The 17469-nt window shown below is 30.1% G+C and overlaps 2 protein-coding genes across 3 annotated transcripts; both read right to left on the reverse strand.

Annotated features, from left to right (window-relative positions):
- Positions 1-855: 855 nt before the first annotated feature.
- On the reverse strand, positions 856-5955 carry CYP62 (peptidyl-prolyl cis-trans isomerase CYP62). Of its 2 annotated transcripts, none has more exons than NM_001255856.2 (8): positions 5748-5951; positions 5112-5268; positions 4514-4553; positions 4248-4298; positions 3830-3915; positions 2105-2236; positions 1846-1996; positions 856-1373 (listed from the first exon to the last, which is right to left on the reverse strand). In NM_001255856.2, exons 2-8 carry the CDS (start codon positions 5261-5263, stop codon positions 1287-1289), a joined length of 699 nt encoding a protein of 232 aa, NP_001242785.2. In that variant the 5' UTR covers positions 5264-5268; positions 5748-5951; the 3' UTR covers positions 856-1286. The 2 variants fall into 2 exon arrangements, with proteins under 2 accessions (NP_001242785.2, XP_006605331.1); XM_006605268.4 differs by having other exon boundaries at positions 865-1373; positions 4514-4637; positions 5748-5955.
- An 8018-nt stretch (positions 5956-13973) lies between these two features.
- On the reverse strand, positions 13974-16603 carry LOC100781887 (trihelix transcription factor ASR3). Its single transcript, XM_006606211.4, has 2 exons — positions 15751-16603; positions 13974-14654 (listed from the first exon to the last, which is right to left on the reverse strand). The coding sequence occupies exons 1-2, from the start codon at positions 16424-16426 to the stop codon at positions 14335-14337; spliced, it is 996 nt and encodes a 331-aa protein (XP_006606274.1). The 5' UTR covers positions 16427-16603; the 3' UTR covers positions 13974-14334.
- Between the last annotated feature and the right edge of the window lie 866 nt (positions 16604-17469).

The raw sequence follows: 17469 nt of genomic DNA on the forward strand, positions 1-17469 counted from the left end.
AACTATTACCTTCAAGACACATTATAGAACATATACATTTTTTTATTTTAAAATACTTGAATTCTTCCAATAAAGTTGAATTTCCTATGTGGATTTCAGTTTGTACCATTTTACTGGCATAGTCGAATAGCCTCAGTTATGCCCGCAAAAATCATGATTGCCCATGAAGAATGAAAACGCATAAACAATGAATTTAATTCCTCTAAAGTGAAGAAAAAAGTTTGTTAAGTGAGAAAATGAAGATTTATCCACTGTCAATTTAAATAGTTTAAGTTTATAATATACAATGATTTCACAGTAAATAATTAATTAGTTTCTCATTTTACAACCTTTTATCATTTTAGGACCAAACCTCATGAACAAATCCTAGAGTCCAATACAACTGGACCCACCGTTTTGCAAATGAAGCAGCTACATGAACAAATATGGTACATGTACCGTGAGAAGCATGTTGCCTACAAAATTTTCACCAATCACTAATATTCGGTGTTCTCCCATTGTTGCTTAAAATAATATTTCAGTCTCTCTTGAGTTAGGCCACTGCAAAAAGTAGCTTTATCCCCAACCAGAGTGTGACAAGAACCTCATACAGGATAGTCAATCTATTGGCAAAGGAGATCACTAAACAAGGTTCAGACTTTGTTTTGCCAGCATATTCCAACTGTACACTTCATATTTCCCAAGAATGATGATGGCTTATCATACTAATTACACAAAAACACCAAGTTTCATTTCCTAAGACTTGATAGTAGTCACTCTCCAACTGCTACTGTGTTAATGAAGTTAAAGGTTATGGCTTTTATAACCAAATGAAAATGTGACTTACAAAGCTTACCATTCTGACTCACCACCAAATTGGCCATCAATGGAAACACAATTGATACATTAAGTCATGAACTGCATAAGGAAGTAATGTTGTGATCTCATGGAGGTTACAAATGAAAAGTAATGTCACAAAAAAATGTGATATTATCAAACCTTTCAAGCAAAATGCAAAAGCCTTCCTACAAACCTAATCTGCCCCCCAATTTTTTCAAAGAAAAAGAAAGAAAAACAAACAGATAAATTAAAAGGATGTAAGGAAAGGAGATTGCATAATCCCTGTGTTAAATAAAAACGCAATAGCAAAAACAACATCAAGGCTCAAACACTTGATAGATGCAGCCCAGGCAAAATTCTCAAGGTTCATCCCTGTACAAAAGATTTGACCAGTGTCCCCCAAAACAGGTTAACAGCTAAGTATCACAGCTAATTATGATCTTGATCTAGCAGAGAACCTTCAGACATCAGACCTTCTGTTTAAGAGTCACATCAAGTATCCCGATAGATACTTTAGGCTTGTAATGTTCATCTGTATCCACTTCTTCAATTTCCTGGCACAGGATTACAAACATTTCAATATCAACCTTAATCATGAAACTCCTTGACATTACACAGAAACAAGAAACATAAGTAATATAACTGATATTCAAAGAGCTTCATGTATTTTCATTCCAAACACAACAGAAAATCTCAGAGTATTAACTCCATTTATACAGACGTCAAGAGTTGTATGTTATCTACCTTCTAAAACCACTATTGTGGTTATTACTTAGTTCTAAAAAATTATTATAAACATCTGCAAGGTGATAAATCTACAAATATTGGTTTTAAAAACACTTAGAACCTTTGTTGTTTGAAATTAATTTTAAAAGATTACAATTGTTAACAGTTAACTCATGAAAAAAGAAGCAGAAAGCCTTTGTTGTTGTGTTGAAAGGGAAAAATAAGCAATAAAAGTAAAGGGAAAACAGATTTCTGCTCACAATATTGCAGACAAAATGAGGATAAAGTAAATTCAGTCACCTGCACAACATCCTCTCCCTTGATGACTTGCCCAAACACAATAATTTTCTCATTTAAATCTGGTATCGGTGCAGTTGTAATGAAAAGATCAAATCCTTTGTTGTTGTGTTTGCCCTTGGAAGTTCCAAGCATGAATGCTTCATGTTTCATACTAGTTAATAATCACAATGTCCATCAATTAGAAAATTATGATCATTACTGTCATTATGTATGAATATGTCAGAAAATTAAACTGCAAAAACTAGAAGAATAAGAAAACCTAGTAATTGTATGTTGCTTTCCTCTCAAGTTCCAATCTTCAGTAGCTCCAGATCCTTGGTTATCCCCTGCCTGAATCACATAGTGCTTAATTACTTTGTGAAAAAGCATCCCCTTGAAGTGTCCTTTTTGACTGCAAGAAAATTGCAGCTTAGGTTAGAACCATAAGCAGGTAGATTCAAACAAATTTCATGTAGCAAACCACTCAAGTCATAATATACATACTAGCAACAAAAATTAATGCCTACAAAAGTTGTCAATCATATCATACAAGTGCTGGCCCCATATGTCCAATTTGCACTCTATGACAGTATTGCAATATTGAGTGATATGGCAACAGTCAAGTTGTAGTACTTAACTTGTAGTTTTCAGAACTGTCACAATATATGTTAAACATCTACGTAAAGTAAGTTCCATATAAAAAGTACAAATTTACAAAAATGTTATAGCAAGTTTTATAAAAATGTTAAACAGCTACTATTGTTGAAATTTTAGCAATTTGACAGAAAGGAGAAAAGAGAGAATATATTCCACTAATAGGATTCTGACTAAATGCGAGTTGTGATGTGAAATAATGCTACACAAGACTGACCTAACAAGTACTCTTATTTATACTAATAATATAGATCAAAGTACAGACTACAGACGTAGCAAAAGTTCATACAAAATACAAATAATCCCAATACACATGGCCAGGCAGGAGTGGGGAAGAGGATATGGGAATCATGGAACGAGAGGGAGAATGAAATAATGAAGGGGGTACGCAACCCAAATGGGGGAAGGGAATTTTCTTGAAAGTTTCATCATGATGGTCTTGGCTGATCAGAGAAGCCGATTCTCTCTCAGTAAGCAGTGCTCTGTCTTTTTAAAGTTAATTTTATGCTTTACCTTGTAAGAAGCATTGCTCCACTCCATTATCACTTTGATTTCTTTTCTCTATAAATTCTGAGAAATACTATATTGAGTGTCCATCCTCTGATTGAGGGAATTTCATTAATACTGATATTAGTTATCTCTTCTTTCTTTTTATCTATATCTAATTCCTATCGTTATTCTAGTTGGGGAAGCATTTGTGCATAGTACACCTATACTTTGTACAATTAAGCTTCTACTATGGTGTTTGAAATATGAGGGAAACTAAAGCATCTAGCTGATGTTTGGGTCATACTCTACATATATCTCATTGGACTTTCATTGATAAACAATTTATTTGCAGAGAAACTAGAGTTGAAACATAGCACAACATGATTCAATTACCAAAGACAGAAAACTATCTATGATGTGAATTATGGAGAAGACTTTGAATCTTAAATAATGATCTCATAATGAGTTGAGATGGAAAATAAGTAAAAGTTAAATTATAAAGTGGGTCAAATAAGGACCAAAATATATTTTAGCTAAATGTATCCAGATATGCACTTGATCCAATCAGAATATATTACTGAATTATACGAGCATGTAGCTTTATAGTTTATACCAATTCATTCAATAGTATGTTGTTAAGGATTATAGACACAAGGGGAAAAGTAGTGTAAACATAAGGAAATGCTATCCGACAAAGATTAAATTATCGTACTTATGTTTATAACATAACATCAATGTTCAAGCTTAACAATGTATTCCATTCCAGCCACAAGTCCAAACAAAAATAGAGTCTCCAAGAATCAAACCCTAAACCATCTAACAGCCTTCAAATTATAATTTCATAGGAAAAACAAGTACTCACCATAAGTCAATGAATTCATCAACAACTTCAGGAGCACTTTCCTTGTACAGTTCTATTATTATAGAACCTTTAGAGGTATTTAAAACCTGTCATGATGAAGAAAGAGGAAAGCAGTTTACAAGATAAAATAATTTCATTTAATGAGTATTCTAAAGTAATTTCATTGAAATTTAGGGTTTATTTGGTTTGAGAAAACATCTTTTGTTTTCACAAATAATTGCAAAAATCTCACCTTATTTTTACTTGTTTCCATTATGAATCTTTGAACAGAGTAAACAAATAGAAAACAATTTGGCATTTTTGTAATTATTTGTGAAAACAAGAAATGAAAATAGACAACATTTTCTCCAACCAAACAAAACCTTGACCAGAAAAGGTTAAACAACATGGAATTACTGGAAGTCTGGAAAAAACTTACAGCATATCCAGGCAGCTCAGATTTCTTGGAGTCCACAAAAGTATTTTCACCCTACCAAAAAAGTAGTTTGACTAAGAGAATAATTCTATTGACAAATGAAAAACTATTGAGCTTGCAGCAGGCCTATCTAAATGGGCAAGCTCAAACGCATAATTTGCACCCTTCAGATAAAGGAAGAAAATACTATGCAGGGGCATCAGATAACAAGCAACTATAAAAGGATTGAAGAAATATGAGAACCGTTAATAATGCATTTAAGAATGTACCTCAGAGACTGACAAGTGATCTTCGGATTGTAATCTTGATCTGAATGCATATAAGAAATGAATTATTAGGTAACAGACAATGTTCTTCTGAAGTTCCCAGTCTATATGAGAAGTGGGACACATCCTGTTAAACATCAATACTTACTACAATGACCTTGCCAGAAATCATATTACTTGTTCCATTTAAACTTGTCTCGCTAAAACGAAAATCACTCTAAAATGTCCAATGGAAAAACTTTTGTCCATGTTTGATAAACAAAAATTTTCTCCAGCCATAAACAGAACATAAACTAGAGCAACATCCGAACAAAGCGAAAAGGTTCGATCACCACAAATAAGAGAAGAGATCAATATTCAAGATAGCAGTTGAACCCTATAGCAACAGAGTCCTATTTTCTGACATTCCTCTATCTAGTATCAATTACATCTAAAATATCATCAGTCACTCATCATGCTCAACAAGTCTAGATGAAGCTGGAGCTCAATTTTTTAACACATCTTAATCCGTTTTCTGTCTAGCAAACAAAAATATATCGCATACCATTCCTCAAACTAAGAATCTTCCTTCAGAGCCAAAAACAGAAAATCTTTCACTAACCTGCTGGACCAATGTCTGTACGAAGCAAACAGGAAAAACCCAACCAAGGCAAGAATCAAAAAGTAAAATATAACAGTCACGGCACTTATCCGAGAAGGACCCTTCTTCCTTTTGCTTTGCTGTAGCAGAGCCTGAGGTTTGATCCTCGCCATTTAACCTAATATCCAGTTTCAAGGGTATCATCAATTTCCAGGTAATAAAACAAAATCAAAAGTTATGAAATATGATGAAAACCATAAAGAAACAATCAGAAATAGCTATATCATCCAAATCTTATCATTAACTTCAAAACATCAAACAAAAACAAAAACCCAAGTCATAAAGTTTGAAATTTTCAACATGTCTAAAAATTGAGACCTATGTTATATCCATTGCAAGATTTTTTTCATAAAAACACAATCAGCATCAATAGAAACCCCCATAATCGAATTCAAGTAAAGATCCAACAATCAGAAGACGGATGCATCCACTGAGATTTGGGGAAAAGCAAAAACTTTATTCAGGACCGTGGAAAAAGGGAAGAAATTAAACAATACCCAGTAATTCTTAGAAGGCAAACACGGCATTATTTTTTAAAAGTTGGGATATTTTGGAAAGAAAAAGAAAGAAAGGAAAAAGGGTGAGAAGAGGTAGAACCTGCGGGAGTATGTGCCTGAAGCAGAGGATCAGGCACGTAGTGGATCGAAGAGAAGAAAAGGACACGATGTTGTGTTGGGTTTAGAAAAGGAACAGAACATGAATCAACGAACGTGTGCGTGGGTGGTTTCTTCGATTCAAATTCAATGATGATAGGCGAAAAATACGTGGTACGATACAAGATTCCGACCGGAGTTTTCCAATGTTGCCGGGTCATTTATTACGTATTTTATCCATTAAATCTAATTTAATTAGTGATATTGATTAATTAGTAATATGAAAGGACGAAATTTCTTTACATTATGCTCAATTATGAACCTTTAGATTTTGGGTTCAAAGTTACATTTACAACCAAATTTGTAACTTCTCACATGTAAAATTCTGGTTTCTTTTTCTAACTCGGCCAATTTCTTAGAGTTTATCTAATACTTACTTAAGAAATGGAGTAAGGAAAATCTTCACTGATCTATTCTTAAAAAATGGAATATAAATTAAATACATAATTTGTTGAAAAGTGAACTCTCATTCTTCTTGTTCTCTCAATTAAATGCATTATTTGATCTTTTTAATAGTATATTTTTTCTAATTTATTTTTTATCTTTTTTCTAATCAAATTTTAATAATTTTTTATAAAAAAAATCGTTAATAGATGAAAATAATTTTATATTACAATTTAAAATGTTGATTATAAATACTCAATACAAATTATGTTTTTAAAAATAATTATTTCATATAAATTGTAATTATATGAGAAATATGTAACATATACAACTAATGTACAGACTAAAATATTAATAGTTTTTTAAAATGAAAATCAAATTTAAAATATAATTACAGTTACAGATAAGAGTTTGTCTAATAAAAAAAATTAGTCTCCACGAAAAAAAAATGCTATCCAAATATTTGTTAGGAAAGACATTGTGAATTAGTATCTGACCGTACTTTAAGTATATTCATTTCTTTTATAAAAAAAAGTACAATCATATCTTATAAAATATATAAGCATATTTATGTGAAAAAAAATAAAATATGTATATTTAAAATTGAGAAATAATTTCATGATATAGTTTTAGTTTTTTTAGTTATTAATTTTAACTTCTGAAGTATATTGAAAAATTTAATATAACTTCAAAATAATAAATTTAAAAATAAAATAAAAATGTTGGAATCTAATATTATAAATTAAAAATACTCATTTTGTACGGTAAGACTTTTACTCCCTATACTTTCTTAATTAGATATTTGTAATATGCTTTTTTCTTTCTTTAAATGTGCATTTCACACATTACATCCATAATTAGCCAAAATCTTATCCTCTCAATCATCTTAAAATTTTTCTTATTTTATCTTTATATGTATAATTTATTTTCTTTACTAATTATCTTTGTTAATCTTTTTTTCTTTTATCTATATCTCTAAATTCAATTTTAATCTTTGAAATTCTCAATAGTCAATAGCAATAGTAGATCTCAATTTAAATTAATCATTGTAAATTTACAAAATAATTTATATATTCAATTGTTTGTATTTGCTATGAATTGTATTATAATATAATCTATATATTAAAAATAATTATTATTATGAATTTTAATTATAAAAGTAAATATTCATTACACGCATAATGCAGGAAAAAAAACAGTTATTTTTAAGTTTTAAATAAGCATATCTTGAATTTACTTCCATATCATCTTTACATATAAATTAAAATAGTAATATATCAAATGAGAACAAAGTTGTCAAAATGATGTTGAACAGATCATGAATAAAGATGTAATGTAAAAATTTAAGCTCTTAAAAACTTGGTCTGAAAATAATCGAACCAAGTTAGTCTAATAGTTTGAATTTTTATTTTGTATAAATTTAGACTTGAGACAAAGTAGGTCAATTTAGGTTATGGGCCATGGGCCAAGTTGGACCAAAAATCTTCAACCCACGAGAAATTCGGGTTTTTCTTTGTGCACCACTCAATTTGCTGGTATACCCAACACAAGATGAATAATTCCAAAATTACCCTTCCATAAAGTTCATACAGATTACAAATTTGTAAACCTATTACGGATTGTCAATCCATAAGTGACTCCATACAATGCTCTAACCAACTAAACTAATAGATCAATTAAGTTATAAAATAACTAATGTTGTTATATATAACACTAAAATTTCTAATGCATATTTAATGCATATGTAAATTTACATAATAAATTTTGTGACAATTAATTTTGATCCAATAATTAATTTTTTTACATATATAAATTTTAAATAAAAATCATAGGTTTAATAAAAATTTATATATGTAAAAAAATACATTATTAGATCAAAATTAATTATAATAAGACCAAAAAATACATTAGTATATTTATGTTAATAATATATTTTTTTTACACATATAAATTTTTATTAAATATATAATTTTTATTTACAATTTTTATGTATGTAAATAAATTAATTATTAAATCAAAATTAATTATCATAAAATAATAAATTTACATATATATTGAATATTCATTAGAAATTTTATTATTATATATAATGACATTAATTATTTTTTATAACTTAATGTCAAACCCAAGAAATTCATGCTAGTTTGGCTTAATATGCTTTCACACCTTGGTTCCAGTAAACTTGCACCGAATCAACAACTTAATTTGTCACCTCTAAATAAAGTATTTTTAAGAGTTATTTTTTTAAGATAACAGTGTTAGGAGATTTTTCCAATGATAGCATTTTTTTTTAAAAAAAAAATATTAACTCTTTATCTTTTTAATCTATCTTTTTCGTTTTTATTCCTATTTTAAATTTATTTTTAAAAAAATTATCTTTTAAAAACAACTTTATACCATAATATAAAATATTTATCATAGATTTAAAATATAATCTATATGTTATAAAAATTATTTATTATGAATAGAGTACACAAAGAGTGAAGCTTCACTCTCTCTCGATTATACATTCTTAATACTATTATAATTTAATTGTTTTTCTCTCTTTTGAATGTACATTTCATACACTACTCTTGCAACTAATTCAAAAAATTATCTCAATCATTCAATTAACCTATTTTATTTTTATCTATATACTTTTCTTAAGTCTATCTTTTTCCGTCTATCATCTTTTATTTCTATCTTTAAATTAATTTTTTTTAAGTATTCAATGTAAACTGATAATATTGTCATTCCTTTCAAAAGTCTGATGTTTTGAATTATGATAATTTCACTCCACTAATACATATGATATTTTATTTTTATTGGTTTCGTTCACTTACTAATACTTGATATATACATTGCCATTTATTTAAGCTTATAAGTAATTTTACTAATATTTTTTTATATATATCACCATAATATTAAATGAAATATCCATTAATTTTTTTCTACATTACTTAAAAAGTTGAATTTAATATAACTTGAATTAACAACATATTATTAGTCTAAATCTCATGGAAAGTGTCAACTATTACGACTTTAAGAATATGAGAAAAAAGTAATATTCATCATTTAACAAACCCCATTACTTAAATAATAAATACTACAACAATATGCTTATTTCACTCATTATTAACCCATAACTATTTCGAATATTTGCAGGACCACACCAACCCTTATCCTCATCTTCTGTAACAACATAGACATCTAGCTTAGATTTGAAGGAACTATAATATTAATAATTTGGGTTTGAAGAAACAATAATACCACACTTTCAAATGGGGGAATTTGTCGCGTAGCTGTCACCACTACTACTTATTAATATTTCTGTTTCTCTATTTGTTTTCACAACTATCAATGATGCGTATTTTCCTGTTTAAATTACATTTATCTTACGTGAACTCATGTTTTAGTGATAATTATAATTACATTAGCTATTTATATTCAGTGAATTGTATTTTAAGTAAATCCGTTAGAGTACCAAAACAATGTAATATGAGCTTAATAAGTGCATTTATTGACCCACTTTGATATAATGGGAACCGTGTGAGTAAGTATATAATCTGAATACACCAAGCTGCAAAATTGTCTCTTTTAATTTCTTCCCATGTGAAGAAATACGTAAGTAATCTTTCCACCGTCAGATTATAGGGATCACATTCTAATGCTCATAACTTGATGCGCTTAACTTTGTTACATTACAACAGAGATTATAGTCAGCTTAATTAAAGATTTTTTTCGATGTTCCAGAAAGTTGAGCCTATTATAGCGGTCCACTAGCCCATGGTTGCAATCTACAAAGAAAATGGGCCACACCCTTGTGTGTTGTATGACTTTTTCTTCTTGCACCAGCCATTTTTCTTTTACACTCAACATATTTTTTATAATTCCAAAATTGCCCTTACATATACCAAATCCATATGGTCCATATGGATTGTCAATCTATGTAGTTCGATATAGAATGTTAAAAATATATTTTACGAAACAATTTAAAATTAATGGTCCATGCAAGTCTCAAACCTATGACTTTTACATTATTAGCACAACGCATAATCAACCGAGCTAATAGGTCAATTATATTATAAAATAATTAATTTCATATATGTAATACTAAATTTTTTAATGTATATTTGATACATATAAGTTTATATAATAAATTTTGATTTAATAATGTATTTATATATATATATATATATATATATATATATATATATATATATATATATATATATATATATATATATATATTTGTAATGGCCTTACGGATTGACAATGCGTATAAACTATACGTAAGGGTATTTTTTATTTTTTCCTCTTATTATTGGGTGTAGAAGAAAAATGACTGGTGCAAAAAGAAAATCACATGTTGTATAAAATTCTAGGCTTTTAGCAAAAAGATTTTCCCAAATCGTCACATGCTACACACGAAAAACAATTCAATTCTCTCAGCATATATATATTATAGGTATCTTTCATGAATTGAATATGATTTTTATGAGAAAATTTTTCTTTATATGATTTTTAGTTTGTAGATATTTTTTTAAACATGATTCATATCAGCCAAACAAAATTAGTAGGGGTGATAAGATTTCATTGACCCACCTGAAATCCGACAATCCAAATCGAATTTAAACAAAATGGATGGGTGATTTCGTTTTATAGAGTAATTGAGTTTTTGCAAATGGATTCAAATGGGTCCACTCAATAGTTTTAGATTTTGAATAATAAATTTGTGAAACCTGAAACCGATTGAGTCCATGTGTGTAAAATATTAAAAAAAAACTAGTTATAAATAGTTTTTTGTTTCCTTATTTGCTCCTCAGTTGTAACCCTAATCATCGCCCTCTCCCTTTCAACTCTCGTTCTCATCTTTTCAAATCTTGTTTTGATCAAGTCATCATTCATGTTCTCACCTTACCCTCAACTCCCTCTTTTCTTAACTATTGCTTATATGAATTGCTTAAAACTTTCTTTTATTCAAAGGTTGATTCTAGTATAGGTAAAGACTTAAAACGTTGCTCAAGTTTGATGTTAGTACCCTCTCCATCAAAAACAACTCGTCCAATTCAGTTCACACCTGATTTAATTTGAATTCGATGTAACCCGAAATCCAAACAGTCATATATATATATATATATATATATATATATATATATATATATATATATATATATATATATATATATATATATATATATTGTATTTGTTGGTCAATTTTCAATGGGTTGAGATTTTTAGGCTCAAAAACCCGTCTGGCCTGACATGCTCAACTCTACTAATTAAAGTATGGTGGACCATTTTGACAACTCTACCCCCACTCTCATTGTACCTACTTTCCTCAAGTTTCAATGGCAAAAAGTGAAATATAAAAGAAGAAGATATATAGCCTTTTTAAAGAGGAGATATATAGCTAATAAATGCACTAACCAAACTACGTAACATAATAGCCAATCCATTGTCTTCATTGTTTTCAACCGTGTATGGCACCTCTATGAACAATCTTGGATCTTAGAGATTGTTTTGTTTTCTGAAACAAAACATTAGTTTCTTATTTTGTTAAAATTATTTAAAAACAAAGTGAGATTCAAAAAAAGGTTACAGAGCCTAACAGGGACGGTTGTTTTGAGACAAACCATGCGGTTAGGTAACATAAGAGGACAAAAAAGACCTAAACTTGGTTATTAAAGGAGGTGCGTTAGGTGATTAGGACAGAGTGCCAAACAAAATGTGGGAGTATTTGGGTAAGGGATTGCGTCGGTTATAAAGTATAGTACGATTGGTGAACAAGCCGGGCCTCTAGAGGTGCGACGGTAATAAGCCCATGACTAAAAGGAATTCAAAATTTTAAAATATTATAATTTTGTGATTACTTTTTTTATATTATTTTTATAAATAAATTTAAATTGTTATTTATTTTGTGTTTCTTTTTTATTCAAATTTTAATGTGACATGTTATTAAAAAGTTTCACTCTTTTAATTAATTTTTCTAACATTTTACAATCATAGATTTATATTAATTGAATTTTTAACTTTGTGGTAATATCAACATATTAAAAAAACATAAAAAAATTAAAACTATAAAGAAAATAAAACTAAAATTAGTATTTTCATAAAGAACAAAATATATGTAAATTTTGATATGAAATGATATTTTGTCAATGATAGATAATAATGATGAAGCTAAAAAATTTTTGTGTGACATCAAATATAAAAAATAAATTAAATCATAAATATAATTAATAATTTTAAAATATACATCAATGCAAGTTTTATTGAAACTCAATAAAATTCAACGAGAATACAATTTGATTTCAAAAATATAATTTCATCTCCTTTAAATCATTGTTACCTTTTATGTGGACGCAGATAAACAAATTCAAACCTGTCTTTTAATCTGTTCCTTTACTATTCTTATTTTAAATATAAATATTTATGTGTATGTAATTTTTTTTAAAATATAAATTAAATAATAAATAACATAAAAATAACTTAAATAAAAAATATGATACATTATTAAATTTATTAAAATGATTTTATTTGTTTAATAAAATATTTTTTATAATATATATATAATATATTTTTTAATACTTAAAGACTTATTTAACATTTTTTATGCACTCATAAAATCTCTTATTGGTGAGTTAAATATGCCTGGAAAGGCAGTCTGGTCTAGACTGTACTAGGCAGGAAGAGAGAGAGAGAGAGATGGGACGAGGAGGGGCATTTTGGGAAATCCAGTCTATCATGGTTTTGGCGTATATGAATGGGAGAGAGGAGGAGTGAGAGTGTGGAAGAGAGAAGGGTACATTAGGCAAAATGGTGGGGTTGGTGTCCTATGTGGTCAAAAGAAAATTGACTCAGACCCTTTGACTGTCCCTAGTGAGTGAGAAGGGATGAGGACTCTCTGCACTCTGTCACACTTGTCAGCAACCCCTCTCCCTCACTCCGTGGTACCCCAAAAACCACCTTCCATTCCCAAAATACCCCATTCCACTCTCTTTAGCAACACATCTGGACTTTACAAAATTAAGAAAAATAAATAAAATCCTAAGAGAGCATATACATTAATATGATATGATGCCAGAATGGGAAAAAAACTTAAATGTAGTTTTTGTTTTTCTAGTTTAAATGCAGTTTTAAGTTTCTTTTAAAGTCAACTTTCTTTATTTTTAAAATTTAGCAAATTTAATTTCATCATTTTTTTCTTAAAAACTTTCAAATTCTCATTTTCTATTCAATTTTTTTTACAGAGTGAATCAATGGAATCATCTTCTATTTAAATCAATCAAAACTTTAAATTTCACTATAAAAAAATCTTCCTCAAACCCTAACTTTATATTTTATATTTTTTTTCAAATTTATTAGGTTATTACTAAATTTTTATACCCCTAAACTTTTGAGGTTATTTTTTATCCTAATTTTATCATTATATCCTAAATATTTGAGTAAAAACATTAATGTACGAGTTTTAAGTATAGAAAATCCATGAAAGGCCAAATTTATTAGTTTTAAAAAGAGAAAAAAATTAATTAACATTAAAAATTGAAAAACCAAAATCACACATGATCCAAACTAAAAACTCTAAAGTATAATGAAATTAAACAAATGAAAGAAGTATAAGACGAATATAGAAATTAGGTGTGAAAAATCAGGAGTTTTAAGTTTTACAAGTTAGATATGTGGCGCTGGCAGGTATAAGGAAGGACAACAAAAGGGTAAAAACAACACAAACAAAAACTTCATGTCTAAAATTTGTGGCATGTTCAGCATTTGAAACCAGTCAAACAGCACATACGGATTTCTATAATTAGAGAAACAAACAAACAAAATGTAAGACAAGAATTAAATTATATACATAATAACAATCACCTGAACAACTGTGTCCCAATAAACAATCAATGTTAGGGCTTGGTTTGATCTCCACCAAAGAATAATGAAACATATACCATATGGATCGATCACATATCAGCTGCTGACATATAATCATGAGAAATCAATTGGTGGTAAAACCGACTCAAAAATATTAGACAACAATTGAATTTGAAGAGGGAAAGAATGGCCGATAGATATTATATGATTTTCTGATCAATCACATAATAATAATAAACTGCTAGCTAGGCGAGGAAGCATATATTATTATTATTATATGGTGCCATATTAATTAATTATCTTTGGCCATGGCGTTCAGAATTATTAATGAGTGACTCAATGGCACCGGAAAGGTTGGTGACGGCGGCGACAAGGGTCGCGATGCCTTGCCGGTGAACCTCATTCCGAGCTTCCTCCATCTGAATCCTCCTTTGCTCCAGCTCAATCATTTCACGGTGCCGTTTCTCCTTCTTCTCCTCACAACTCCTAAGAGCTCGTGCCAACACCGATGCACTTTGCATTATTCTTGAACCAAGGTTCTTAACTTTCCTACGTTTTGATTCCGACCCATCATCATCATCCTCACTGTGCTCAGTTCCTGATGATTCCGATCTCTCTACAATCAAACATGTCGCACAAAATCCGTAACATCATTACAAGGTTCATTATTAGAGCCACACATAATTAAATTTCATGAAATGATACAAATTATAATATGTGACAAAGACTTGGTACATTAGCTTAATTAATAATTAACCATGTGCATGAAATTAAAAATCGGCCACCTATAGAAAGTGTATGTGGAATTAATGAGTATTTAATTTGCATGAGTTCGGTTATGAGAGAGAGGGTATTGGTGAATGCATTGGCTACGTGGAAGAGGGAGACTAATAAACAAAAAGAAGGATATACTCCTTGCAAGATTAAATCTTTTAGAGTTATTTTTTATTTTTATTATTTATTTTCTTGAAATCTAATCATTATAATAAATAATTAATTTTAATAATTAAAAATAAGCAATGAGGAAAGAGTTTTTTCTCCTAAACAAACAGTTACTTTATTTAATTAGGAGTAAGATCTGAGCTTTTATCAAGGATTAAGGATTATGTTAATGATCACACCCAGAGGGATTAGGGAACTTAGAATCTATTTTCTTGGACAGCCCACAAAATCCATGACAATCATGAGGTGGTACCCTTTCACACACCGGTCTGCATGATTGTACTGTAGTGCCCTTTATTTATTTATTTTTCTCTCAGCGTTATTTTTAATTATTAGGAACTAAAAAGGAAAAAAAAGAAGAAAAGAAATTGAAAGGTAGAACATTTTCCCCGAGTTTTTTAATGGGGAGCAGAATCTTTGTGCAGTGGAGCAACGTGGTGTAAGATGCCACCAATGTAACTGCACTGGCGCACTCTCCACACGCGCCGTTCGATGCAGTCATGAGATAGATCAAACGGTCAGAAAGGAAGATGTATTTAAAACAGCATGGAAGTCATTGTACCGTATGACTAATAAAAAAAAATGGAAAATGGGTCCCATTAAGTGTGGCAGGTTTACAGACCCTGCAAGTTTGACCGATAACCCACACACAACACAACATCCAAAAATTGTCAAAAAGAACAAAAAAAAAGAAAAAACAGAGAAAAAAGTGTTGAGAGTGTGAGCTGTGTAGCACATTGCTAAGGCTAATGTTAAATGTTAATGCATACCTGAGCCTACCGGAGTGGTGGAGCTAACTGGCGGAGGAGGAGGTGGCGGAGGCGGCGGTGGTGGTAGAGGAGGTGGTGGAAGTGTTTGAAGTGGTGAGGGTGAGGAAGTAACTAATGGAATAGCCAGAGGTTGTTGATGTTGTCTTTGGGATTGTGTTTGTTTTCGTTGGAGGACATCGGCGATGGTTTGGTAGACTTCGAAGACCATGTTGGAGGGGAGGTTCTGTTCCTTACGTTGTTGTTTGTTGAGGGTCCAATAAGAAGGGAAGTGTTTGTTGTTGTTGTTGTCGTTGTCGTTTGATTTGGACTCGTAGTCGCGAACCTTTTTGTAATCGCGGAGGAGGTTGTCCCATTTGTCGTTGCATTGGTTCTGGCTTCGCAAGCAGCCATGGCTCCAGCAATAGTTCTCCACCCATTTCCACCGGAGCTCGCCGCTGGTTCTGGTGGTGGTGGTGGAGGTGCTACATGCAGCAGGGGTTTTGAGCCTGCGCTCGTCGTCGAGCTTTTTTGCAGTGATGAGAATGAGGGTCTCTTGGATGGTCCAGTTGCCCTTGCGGTATTCTCGGGCTAGGGTGGTGGAGGAGGAGGAGGGTGCGGTGGCGCCGCCTTGGATGAGTGGCACATGGTGGTTGTGGTGGTGGTGGGAGGAGGGTAAGAGGGTAGAAGGGTCAGACATGGTTTTGATATGGCATCAGATAATTGGACTAGTCAAGTGAAGTAGTGAAAAATGAATGAACTTGTTGTGTTTTTGACTCTGTGTGATATGAAAAATATGGTTATTATTGAAATGAGAAGGAAGGGGGGGTTTGTGAGGGAAATGAGGAGCAGGTGAATGATTTAGAGCATCGGTTGTGGAATGGTGCCACGTGCGGAGTAACTTGAGTCTTGTGTGTGCAATTAAGAGAGTTTAGATGCAGAGGAAATCAAAATGGACTCAAGAATGAAGGAGTTTGATTAAGACTTAAGAAAACAAATTATGGTCATGCAATTACAACATAGTTTTATATTTGCATAAAATATATCATGGGAATAAGAGATAATATTTTTTTTAAATAAATTACGTTTTTAAACTCTACCAATAAATATAAAAAATCAGTTCAGCCACCAAATCAAAATTCCATGCGTCATACTCTGTTGCATTTACACTTTTTTTTGTTTGCATTTTAAAATATTAATTCTTTTTTACTTATCTTTTTTACGTACAATGTACGAGTTTCGGGTTTAGTTTATTTTAAAAAATTAATGAGGTTAAACTACTTAATGGAAAATTTAAAAATAGATTTTCAAAAAAATTACTTATAGTTATCCTATCAAACTCATTGATAATATGAAAAATTAATGAATTATCAACATCATTATTACATTATTAATTAACGGTATTACTTTACAACAAGAATTAAAATAAAAAACTTTAAATCTTTAAAGAACTAAAGAAAAAAATCTTTAAAGGTCTTTAATTAAAAAAATCATACTTTATAGAGACTAAAAAATTATTTAAGTCTTAATAGATAAAAGCATAATTATACAAATAATGAAAATCAAATTTGCAAAAAGAAAATATAAAATTCAAATTTTGATGATAATAAAGAGACTAAAAGTGTCATTAAATCTAAATATTTGCATAAATTTAGGTTAAAAATTGAATAATCGCCCAATCATATGATTTGACACCACCTTTTTTTTCACTTAAAAAAGTTTAGATTAGGAAAAGAAAAATTA

Source organism: Glycine max, chromosome 20, assembly GCF_000004515.6.
Source record: "Glycine max cultivar Williams 82 chromosome 20, Glycine_max_v4.0, whole genome shotgun sequence".
Lineage (NCBI taxonomy): Eukaryota > Viridiplantae > Streptophyta > Magnoliopsida > Fabales > Fabaceae > Glycine > Glycine max.